Source organism: Astatotilapia calliptera, chromosome 8, assembly GCF_964374335.1.
Source record: "Astatotilapia calliptera chromosome 8, fAstCal68.1, whole genome shotgun sequence".
Taxonomy (NCBI): Eukaryota; Metazoa; Chordata; class Actinopteri; order Cichliformes; family Cichlidae; genus Astatotilapia; species Astatotilapia calliptera.
The window spans coordinates 18,420,889-18,432,733 of record NC_137429.1 but is presented as its reverse complement, the minus strand read 5'-3'; the positions used below and the strand labels follow the sequence as shown (position 1 = coordinate 18,432,733).

At 43.5% G+C, this 11,845-nt stretch overlaps 1 protein-coding gene across 1 annotated transcript; it reads right to left on the bottom strand.

Annotated features, from left to right (window-relative positions):
- Nucleotides 1-3,470: 3,470 nt before the first annotated feature.
- Nucleotides 3,471-8,975, bottom strand: prr35 (proline rich 35). Its single transcript, XM_026178767.2, has 4 exons — nt 8,871-8,975; nt 8,330-8,376; nt 4,831-6,392; nt 3,471-4,730 (listed from the first exon to the last, which is right to left on the bottom strand). The coding sequence occupies exons 3-4, from the start codon at nt 6,222-6,224 to the stop codon at nt 3,917-3,919; spliced, it is 2,208 nt and encodes a 735-aa protein (XP_026034552.2). The 5' UTR covers nt 6,225-6,392; nt 8,330-8,376; nt 8,871-8,975; the 3' UTR covers nt 3,471-3,916.
- Nucleotides 8,976-11,845: the final 2,870 nt, after the last annotated feature.

The following is an 11,845-nucleotide window of genomic DNA, read 5'->3' as shown; positions in this document are numbered from 1 at the left end:
TTCAGAGCTGCCTTTAATTCTTTTGTAGATTCAACAATGTGCTGGAAATGTTCCTCTGAGATTTTGGTCCATATTAACATGAAGGCTTCACACAGTTTCCATGGTGACATCCCAAAGGTGCTCTATTAGATTGACATCTGCTGACTGGAGGCCTTTTGAGTACAGAACACTTTGAGCTTTGTGCCATAGTGCGTTACTCAGATAGGTACACTGTGGTCATAAAGGGATGGACATGGTCAGTAACGGTACTCGGGTAAGCTGTGTTGCTTAAATGATGCTCAGTTGGTTCTAAGGAGTCCCACATTTCCTGAGAAAATATTGCTTTCCAGTCTTCAGTATTACCATTCTGATATTTGGCATCAAGAAGGTATTTTTACTCAGAGCTCACTGATAGTTTCTCGTTTTCAGTCTCTGAAGAAATGTTTGTTGGGAACCTCAGCCTGTCTGCCACCAACAGCCATGCCACATTCAGAGTCACTTAAATCACTTCTTTTTCCCACTCTGATGCTCACGAGGTTTTCTTGACCATGTCTACGTCCCTAAATGCCCAGAGTCAGTATCACAACAGTCAGGATGTTCTGTGCTACCAGTGCCTGGAGGCGGCTGCTGTACAGAACAAAGCTGGTCAGATGTCTAAACTCAGACCCACTTCAGTCTAGGTATGTAGTGGGTAAACTGATTTATTTGTTGAATGAGTAGTGAGCAAAGGTGAACAGAAAAGCAGAGAATATTGACTACCTTAGATTTTCTAGGTCCTGGAAGGAGCCTTGTTCAATAAAGTCGAGGATGTTTAATCGGAGGCTGAGCTCTGTTATCTTCAACAGTTTACTGAGAGACCTCTTGGTTGCTTGGTTCAGCAGGCTGAGCTGTGGGTGGAGCTGGGTGAGGGCACTGAATGCTTTTGACTCATCTGCAACTTGAAAAATAAACTGGCACCAGTCTCTTCAGAGGGATGAACCACTTATGGTCAGTGTTGTGGATTTTGTTCTTATCAAAGCTAAATAAAACCGGGAGGTTATGCAGGCCTTTGAATATGTCCTGATGAGCGGTGAGATTATTTCGATTCAGGGTTTTGAGAACCCTCAAACATAGTACTGGTGGGATTTAGCCTGAGTGTGTTCCCCTTACCCAGTGACAACTGAGCCACATCTCCAAGATTTGCATCCGGAATAATAACCACTTCCAGGGATTACGTTCCACGAACCTGGAGTTGGGTTCAGATAACTTGGATCCTTTTCAAGTTAACCGGTTTCAAATTAGATTCAGACAAAACTTAAAGTGCAAGAGATGCTACAAAAACAAAGAAATGCAACATTGCATGAGCTACACATACTTATTATTTTACAGAGATTTCTTCATAAACAAAGAAAAAAGCCCCAGGAGAACTTCTGGATGTTATTTACTAAGAGATTGAGATACCTAAGAGTTGAAGAACCTCCAACCTCTTCACAGCTGAATGACTTGAGCATGTTGAGAGACAAATCAAGTTTCTGAACCACAGGAAGGATCAGAAGGAGGGTTCATAGGTGAGCACTTGCATCGTGGTGGATGTGTGAGATGTTGTTGGTTTAGAACATCCAGGATGTCCAGGTCTCTGAATTCTCCACCTTTTAGAGAAACTAACTGGTTCTAGCTCTGCTCCAGGTGTTTCAGCCTAAGCGATTCACCTGGGATCTCTGATCTTGTTCTTCTACAAGTTGATTGTAGTTTGTTATCAGGGAGGATGCTAACAAGATCACAGAGGTTAACAGAGTCACGGTTTGGCCACCACAGGACTTCTGTCTGGGCATTTAAAGCCAAGACTACAGCAGGCTGAGGTGCTGAGCAGAAGCACAACAGCTCACAGCATCTTGACATCACAGCTGCTTCAAGACTGCAGTGAGGTCAGGCCTGAGAAATCTGAAGGTGCAGCAAGCTTTATTGGCTCCAACAGCTAAACACGAACGGATGTTCATCACTATGAGAGAGCTTTTCTTTGCATTCTTGTTGTCACGTACAAACTAGTCAGTGATGTAGTCAGTGGCTGATCTGTGATGATGGTAATGCACTTTTATCTTGTGGCTGATGTCTGAGGAAATATAACCCACGTCGTGCAAAAGATCACCCCGGTGAGTTTCTGTCGTTTCTGTCATTCGTGTTGTTTTCCTTTGTATTGTCAGCACTAACCCCAGGGATGCTCATCTGGCTTTGTCCACTTGAGGGCGCTATCATCTTGGCTCTTACTGTTCCCGAAACAAGAAAGAAAAAACACCCAAACAGGCCACAGACGCATGTTTTTCTAAGAAGCATCCAGATTATTTAATTTCACAGGGGTGGATTTTTTTCTGGATGCTTTTGCAGAAATTTTCTGTAAATTAAAGGGATTTTTTTTCCAGCCAAGGAGAAAATCTACAAATCAAAGATTTATATTATTCTTTCATTTTCTCCTTCTACTACTCTTAGTAATACAAACTACCTTGCACTGATAAAGACTTTCAGCACCTTCATTCGACCCTATATAATCATTGCCTCTGGTTTAATAATTTATTCATTATTATTATTATTATTATTATTATTATTATTATGTATTTATGGGGATTTCTTTAACTATTTGTTTTTTTTCTGATGTTCATAGGAGAGATATAAATCTAGTCTAAATTTCTTTATATGTATAACAACAATAAAAAACTATTCTAATTATAAGAATAAGACCTAAAATAGATAGAAGAAGAGGACTGTTGTTTTTCATCTTGTTAGTTAGTGCAATGACAAATCATACAGTTTCCATGCACCCATTGCCTTCTGCTTATCCACTTCAGCCACCTTTCCCAGCTGCCATAGGGTGAAGGCCGGGCGGGTCGGCTGTCTGTTGCAGAAAACGAAAACATAAATTCAAAGCTTATTGTTCTTTCTTTAGCAGGAAAAAAAACGTGTGATATTGCAGGGACTAAATGTTGAATTTGCTGTTAAAATGAGCGGACAGTCATTTTTGGCCTGACCTCTTGAGGTCGAACATCGAGCGGTGGCTCTTCTGGTCGTGGCAGCTGACCTTTGCTGCTGCGTCTGGAGTGTGATGGTGGTGACGGGGCTAAAAGACGTGGGGCAGCCCTGCTCTCTGCGTCAGTCCTCGGGGGAGACAGGTCTCAAGTTTAGTTTATGTGGAGGTCGGCCCCGCAGCCAACCTTAGTAGTCGCACAGGTAACCCAGCCGATGGGCTTTGGCTTTAGGAGCTGCTTCACCTTTAGGACAACGTAGGCAAATTCAGGTCACGGTGCCTCTTTGGATCTATTTGTCTTTTTTTTTCTCCCCTGTTTTTCTTTCTATCGATAAAGACTACAATGATAGCATTTGGCTTTGTGATTGCTCACCGTGCAGCAAAATGTTCAAATTAGTACCTTTTCTTTGCAAATATTGATTAAAATCTTCCCATTTTTCATTATTTTATGTGTCTTAACCCCTATTTTGCTCTGTTTTTGAAAAGAATGGATGTGTTTGTGTGTGTAATCCATTTTATTTTCAGCCCAACACGACATCATCCATATAAAAACATTAGCCTTTAAAACATTTTACATTAATTACATTTATTTTCAGTACAATATTTACAAATCAGCTCAGAGGATTATCTCTTGTCATGATCATTAATGTGCACAATTGTTTAAATTCGCCTGTTAAAAAAAAAAAAAAAATGCTGATGTAACATTTTTAAAATGTCTAAACGTCCTTTAGTGTATCAGAAAAAAAATCCTCCAGATTTTTCAGTCATTCTCTGTTTACTTTATACGGTGCAAAATGTTTCTGTGAACAACTGAGAAACACAGCGACTTTTTTTTTTTTCCAGCTGATGAAAGTCTGAGGCATGCCAGTAACCAAAAACAAAACTACACGTGAACCGCTGGATGGGTTCTGTTATATTACAGCCAGAGGAACAAGCAGAGTTTCAGTTGTCGGTAGCTGTTAAAGGGCTTGGAGGACAGTGGGTTTCGAGTCGCTGTATGGATGGGGGTCTCTTTGGGGGTTTGGCAGAGGAGGAGATGTCGGTGAACACTACTGATCGGCCGTCGGGGCAGAGCAGGACGCTGGAGTCGGCCTCACACTTGGTGGTTCTGCTTGCCCACAGAGCCTCAGCAGGACTGGGCCTCAGGCCAAGGCCACCAGGAGACAGGACCTCTGTGTTCACCACTGACGCCTGACTCATCTTGATCAGCATGTCCAGCGACTGTTTACGACTCTCAAGTGAAGCCCTTATCACCTTCCTCGCGCTCTCGTCCTCCTCGTCCTCTCTTCTCTCTATGAGCTCCTCGTCCTCCTCCTCTGTCTCAGTTGCGTTTTCCTTAAGACCCCCATCTTCCCTCCTGCTCTGATCGCCAATCGACTCCGTCGAGTCCCTCTTTACTGACAGGTCGAGAGGCCCATCGCTCTGCCGAGCTGTTCGCTCCAAAGCCTGGTGAATGTGAGAAAGCTCGCTGCGGATTTTGTTAAGGTGCTCCCAGAGATGTCTCTGGGCAGGAAGGTCTTCCTTCTCTAGGTGGGAGATTTTGCGCTCGGCCTCGTGGTACTCCTGCAGCGCCTTGGAGAGGTCACCGAGCAGAGCAGCGACTGACTCAGACGCCCCGATTGTCCTGGCGGCAGCTGAGTCCTGGCTGTTGGGTCTTCCACAGGTTGAGAGAGAAGATGTTTCGCTGGTGGGGCTGGTGAGAGGATCGTTGTACCACAGCTCAGTGGGCCGACCTTGAACATGAGCATCCTGCAAACTAAGAAAGAGTGAAAGAAAAGAGTTAAATAAATACTCCTAAGAGGTCTACACCACAACTACTACCAATTTTATTACAAAAACAGTTCTGAGCTGTTTACCTGTCCGAAGAGAAGAGAAGTTTGTCTGTCCCCACATTAAGAGTCGATGCAGTTTGAATATTTTTCAGAAGGTCTAAAGTCAAGCCCAAGTTTGGCTTCTTCTCCGCAGGGGCCTCTTGGTTTCTTAAAGGAGCTCCTGCCCTCTTCAGACCCCAGCTTGCTCTGCCTTCCTTGGCTGCAGCCTGCAGTTTATCCCCCAGCCTGTAGCCCTGATCAGGGGAGTCTCTCTGAGGTGACACCCAGCCAGCGGGAGTGATGGTAGATCCCGGCCTAACAGCAGGCACTTTCCACAGATTGACTTTGGGCTGGAAACTGGACAGAGGACTTGCTTCTAGAGTGTTTGTTGATGTCTTGAGAGGCTTGCTGGTGTCGGTCTGACTGGATGCCTGTCCGAATGTGTGCTCGCACAGGAAGGGGTAGTATAGTCGAGGGGGGATGAGAGTTCGATCTGCGTGTGCGCTGGAGGCTGGGTGTATCAGCTGAGCGGCCGAGGCCAGGAAGGGGAGCTGGGCGAGCTGTGCGTGGGTCTGGGCTGTGACACTGGAGGCTGCGGTGGGAATAGCTGAGTTCATGTAGGAGAAAAGGCCAGGGCTGATAGGATAACCTACCCCAAGCACTGAAAGGTTAAGCCCAGTGGGGTCCTGGTAATCCACCAGGTTTGGTGGTGGGGGGTAACAGGGGATTGAATTATTTACTCGAGGCTGAGGACCTTCAGCTTTGGCTTTAGTGTGGCTGGATGCCAGCAGCCGCCACTGCTCCGACAGTAACCCGGGAGCTGTTAGGCATGTCTTTGATAGCTTATAATGTCTCAGTTGGGCCTCTACCTCCACAGAGCGGGCTCGTAAAAACTGATCTTCGAGAGCGAGCATGTCATCGAGCTCTGAATCTGGCTGTTTTGTTTTCTTCCTAGTGCTTTCTGCTGCTTCACCTCTGTCGCTATCACCGGAGCTTTCTTTGATCAGCCCAGCGATCTCTACCCCCTCTCCTCGTCCCTCTTCATCTTCTGGTCCCTGGCTGTCTCTGCCCTCGCCATCCTCCTCTGCAGACCTCCTCTGACCCTGCCTTTCCTCAGTGCGAATCACCTGCTCTAGCTCATCCTTTCCGGGAGCGTGCAGGCCATGGGCCTGCTGAAAGGGCCGGAGCTGCTCTGGGTGCAGGATGTTGCCCTTTTTATACGGCCAATCTGACTCTATAAGCAGGGACAGAGAGTTCTTGCACAGGCTGTACTTCATATGGTTGTACAGGTGAGACTTCTCCATGCAGGTGAAGGGGCACTGGAAGCACTTGTAGTTGTAGGGTTTGCCCCACGGTCGGGGGATGTAGTGAGGCTTCTTCGGCTTGCGCTCCTTGTGTTTGCTGGCTGACGTGACTTTGCAGGTGTCATCCTTGGACATGGTTGAGTCTTGATATTTCTAAAGAGCGTGTGATTTAAATTTTGACAATTCAAGCTAGACTTTGAGATATTTCTTCAGAGTACATTTCATTTGTTGTGAGGTTTTCCTTAATTTTGCGAGTAGGTGGCGATGAAGAAGAGCATCATCTTGGTCAAATTGCAGCTGTACCTGTGAAATAAACAAGAGAGTGGATCGTGAATGAAAGCACAGACTGTATATATGATGTTTTGTTCTCTGCGAGTCAGAAGGAGGGATGCGGTTTTCATTTCTGTAAGAAAACAAACTATGAGAGGTAAAGTTCTGCGTGCACTGAAGGGTGATTTATGCCATTATGCACATATGTGTATTATGAGAGAACATTTGTTTTCTGCCCAAGCCGAGGGTTGCCACTAACCTAACTGCAGGGAGGCCCACGCTGCTCTGTTCTCACTGTACCTGCCACTACTCATTAGTTCCAGTGCAGTACCAGGCACTAGCAGGGCCCAGGGCTGGGGGCAAAGAGGGCTGTCACGGGGGACTCTGCACCTGTGCAGTGGGGTCTCACAGCATTCACAGCCCTGCTTGAGTTCTGGGGCCAGGCCCTTGAAGGCCGGCTACAGGCACCGCACGGCCATGCCTGGGATTGCACAGTGCTGGTACGCGAAGGAGAGAAGTTGGGGGTTTGAGGCCCAATTCCTAATGAGAGCCTGGCATCATGCCTATAGGGCGTCATTAGTGCCAGGACTGGGATCTGGGTCAGGACACGGTGCATAGGTTCCACTGCCTCGACTTACCAGCTCTACATTTAGACTGGGGTCATACTTGTTAGGCAATATTAGCAGGGATTATAATAGGTAGCATTTAATTGAATTGAATTTCCTTCTGATTGGAAAATATCAAAATATACATATATTTATTTACAGTTAGACATGTCTTACAAAAGAAGCCAACAAAACCTTTAAACCTGAGCACCTTTAAATATTATTACTGAGCTTTTACACTACTTTTAAACATTATGCTTTGTTTTATGAATAAACAGGCAGATTTATTGATTAATTTTATTTTTAATTTTCTTCTGCATGTGTTAAGCAGGCTTGTCTTTTGGATTTAAGAACAAATAGTCCCTGTAGAATTTTTTTCACTTATTCCACTCTCTCTTTTTTTGCTCCTCTTCATCTTTTGTTATTTCATTAGTTCAAAATTTAGTTTAATTAACACCACTTCATTCCAATCCTTTCAGATAAATTCAAAAACATTTTTTCCCCATCTGTGAAATTGCAGAAACTTTGTGATCTCTTTGTACTGCGAGCGAAGCCATTGGGTGAAGCCTGCAGTGAAAAAGAAGATGCAAGCAGGCTAGTGCTCAGTTTAAAACACTCTGCTTTGGGGGCTTTTATTTTGCCGTTTTTTTCCTCGGGACTCTCAAAGATGAAAGTCTACGTAAAGTTCAGGGTCCATGCTGAGGAAAAAAGAAACTTCACCAACTCTTTTTTTCTTTAATGCACGGATCTCTTCCAAGACTAGAAACAAAGGAGAGCCAAGCAAACACAGGTGACGGCGTGGATCATCATCTGTGAGACCATGAGACGAAAGCTAACAAAGGATGGCTGCTGCTCACCACTTTCCCAACTGGACCCCCAGAACTGGCCCGTTAGTGGATGACCATTTGACTGGCTCACTTGTCCGCCCCGGGGGTCTGACCTGAGCTTTGGGCTCATAATGGAGTCTAACAGCTGCTGCTGCGAGCCAATCAATAAAAATCATTTTTACAGTAGATTTTTTTTTTTTTTTCCCCCCCTCTTCTGGTCACCGCTATCCGCTCTCCTCTCACTGACTGTGCTCTTTGGCCCCCCCGCTGCCCATATCTGAACCCTGTGGTCTTGTTTTAAGCTTTTAGGGACTATGATCAAACAAGCTTAACAGCTTGAACATCTATTGTTGCAATTAAGGAGGCTCACCACACTAAAAGCTTTGACAAGTTACATGCTACAGCAACCACACCGCTGACAGCAGAAAGGGACTTGGTTATTTTTTTAATGCACAGGAAGTCGATGCACGCAAAGACTGCAGGGGACATTATTTTTAAGCTCTCGTGTTTAATAAATTCATTAAGTTTAATACTTTACCTAAGATGATAGCCCGGGTGAGCTGTCACTCCCTCTGAGAAAAAGTTCTAAAAAAAAAAAAGAAGACAAGAAAATTTTTATGTTGACTTTCTTCTATGATTTAAAAAAAAACATGAATTTCTGTAAATTTACAAATCAAGTAATATTGATATATTTGCATTTAATTTTTTAACCAAATTTAATAGAAATTAAAATGATGATGAATTAAAATAAGCTGACAATAATTCATTATAACACCACAGAAATGTATCTATCCAGTAATATTAAAATACATACATATATATAAAAGATTCTCATTTTAAATCAAAATAGTAATGTCGTTTAATTAAATCTATAAATAATGACATCAAAGCTCACTTTTTTCAAAATTAAAAAAAACAAAGGCATGCAGCAGGACATAAAACAGCATCAAACATTTCTGCCCTGCAAACAAAAGCAGCATTTAAACAGGCCTCTGCTTAACTTCCCTCTAAAATATCGCTCAGCCTTCACAAACAAACCTTGCTTCTTAAAGGAAAGGAGGAAACGTATTCATTCATACCTAAAGTGAGGTCCCGGTGTGGCTGTCTGTCACTCCTCTGCAGCGGCAGGGCAGCGCGTCCCGCTCAAATGGGAGCGCAGGAGCGAGTGTGGAGATATATATTGACTGGGAGCATTACCCCGAGGCGCTACAATACAGCAGCTCCCCCCCCCCCCCCTCTCCACCCTGTTTGCTTCCCCCCTCTCCACCTCTCTGGATTGTCAAGTGTGGTCTCCACCTTGCAGTCAGAATGCAATATAACAATTTACACAATGCTGGCAAAGGTTAGGTTAGTGATGGCTTCTTGTTACAACATAACAGAGGACAGAGGGGGTTAAATCCTCCATAACTGATACGTAATACTAAGAAGACTGACTTCTAAGGCTGACTCTGGATATTCAGTATTTTATTATGTTGGATTATGAGAAAAAGCTCTTATGAATGAACTATTTTTAGGCTTTTTACTTAAACATTGTTTAAGCTTCCTTGATTCTAATATCTGTGGTTTTAATTATAAGCCTTTAATTTTTAATAATCAAAAGTTACCAGAAAATATTCCTTCTTTTCATCTTATCTTGTGTATACTAAGCATTAAAGTCCACAGTGGAGGTAAAGGTGTGTATTGTGGAGTGGTTAGTGGCTGTTTCCGCATCACCCGTCTTTACCTCCATCACCAGCTTCTTTTAAGGAACCTGTGCTGAGGATGATCAGTGCAGCGTGTCGGGGAACGGGTGGTGTGAGCTACAGCATCTCATCCACAAACAGTGACTTAGACATGACGCTTGCGTGCACATATTCCCAGTTTAATAAAAGCCGTGTACACAGTGTACTCCTTTTATGTATTCCAGAGTAGGATGTTTGCAGTATTTTCCAGGTGAGAGATATGCTGACATGATTTGGGTTTTCAGAGCAGCCTCTGGGCATGTATACAGTACATTTAGATTTGCCTGTTTTGGGTCAGGTTTGTCCACCAGTTTGCATTCTCACCTCAAAAGTCTCCACTTCTACAGGAGCTGGTTATCAACAGGTTTTTGGATATGCAAAAATACTGCCGGCTCAAACCTTTTCAAGAGCTTTTACAGCTTCGAATTCATGTCTGTGCATGTAAACGCGGACATTCTCACTCCTCTCCTAAATCTAATCCCAGTTTCTCAGTCTCCTCTCTTCACCCCTTTTTCATTCTCCCTCCTCCATCCATCCCTGACTCTCGTAGCCTGTGGCGGGCTTTGGGTCGACTTCAGGTTCTTCATTTCTCTCTTCGGGCTGGGTGGGAAGCATGCACGCAAGCCCCTTTGAGAAATGTCAGTGTCCGTGTGCCGGGAAAGTCGGGGGCCCTTCACGAGCCATCGGGCCTGCTGTCACACAGAGACGGCCAAATGGAGACTGACAGGCCACTCCATAGAGCCTAACCATCTGTACCAAATGTGACAGCAGGGGAAAGAGGATGTCTGGTAAATCAGGAGGAACGACAGGAGTGCACTGTGACACGAGGAGGAACTAGAGAAGGAAGAGAAGCAGGAGAAACAAAGATCCCTCACTTCTTAGTGTGGCCACGTGGGAGCAGATGTCAGGGTTTTTTCTTGTTTTTTCCCAGAGAGTAAGGAAGCATTTCACTCCAACTGCAGGAACACTTCGGACAAAGTGTCAGTTTCTCCTGTTAAGTTCAAATGTGCAGAACGAGAATTGTCTCCTTCCTCTTCATTTCACTCAGTGTCTTATTAGCATCTCACTGACTTTCTTTTTTTAAAAGAGGTTTAAATGCTTCACCTTTGCATGAGTGTATAATAAATGTTGCATGCAAAATTACTCAGAATAAAGGTAACAGGACAGAAAAGGGGATTTTTTTATTTACCAAAGGGTCTAAACTTTCAGTGTTTTACTAGTGTGATATAAGAGTAAGAATAATTAAATCGAGGCGATTGTAATACTCTATTGTTAATAAATTCATCAATACTTGTGCAGTAGAGTCATAAACACTCCTAAACTTGTGAAAATCCTTCCTAGAAGAGTTGAAGCAGTTTTTGGACATCATATTAAACCTAATGGATTAAGAATCAGATGTCACTCAAGTTTATATGTATGTAAAAGCAGACAGATGAGCACTTTTGGGAGTGTAGTGTCTGTGTCGTCACTGCTGCTCTGTTCTCTTGTGATGTCCATGCATGCTTGTGGAAGAGAGTGAAGGCCCCATGACAGAACCACACAGCTAAATATAAATCATCACAGATGGAAAAAACAACTTTTTTTGGACTACAGTGACAAAACTGCAGTTAACATTAGACCAAATATCAAAAACAAAGACACTGTTATCCTGTTTGGCACCACAGTAAGTGCACCAGGGTTGAGTTTGCATGTTTTCCCAGAAGATCATGTTTCAAAGTGTTAGATTGGCTGCAGGTTAACAGTTCACAGAGAAGTATCACTCATCTGAAGAGATGTTACAAGTATAAATGTTCTCACGTAAAGCTGTGGATAACTCAGTTAGCAATCTAAACTTGCAGCAGCAGAATCACCAATCAATGGGAACATTTTGTCACCGCACTCTGTCGTCTGTTATTTCCAAGTATTAGACTTCCAATAATAAATTATTGTGCTGCATTTTGAACTTACTGAGCCACAGTTTGATATGAATTTAAAATGGCTCATGGCCTTGTCTTGTGCTGCTCAGAAATATAGTACTGAGTATGGCACTGCATTTGATTGTTAGTCTGAAGATTGCAAATGATTCAGAGGCTGTAACGTCTGAAATTAATTCTTTTAGTCGTTTTGTTCTTGCTTTTTGTTTTCTTAAGTGTAAGTATTTATATTCTAGACTCTGTTTTTTTTAATTAAACTTGCTGCACATGCTCCTAAATTACCAGAAAAGTTGACATATGTACAGCTCATTTACAAACTTCCTTCAAGTCTGACTGTAAACTGCAGCGTTTTATCTTCAGAGAAAATAGAAACGTGCAGAAGCCGATACTCGCAGTGTGAACACGAAAGTCTCCTGGCGA

What these genes read in the sequence shown, in the direction of transcription:
- prr35 (XM_026178767.2), bottom strand. Translation starts at nt 6,224, where the DNA reads ATGTCCAAGGATGACACCTGCAAAGTCACGTCAGCCAGCAAACACAAG. An exon ending in CTTCTCTTCTCTTCGGACAG is followed by an intron (nt 4,731 to 4,830) that starts GTAAACAGCTCA and finishes ACTCTTTCTTAG; the next exon opens with TTTGCAGGATGCTCATGTTC.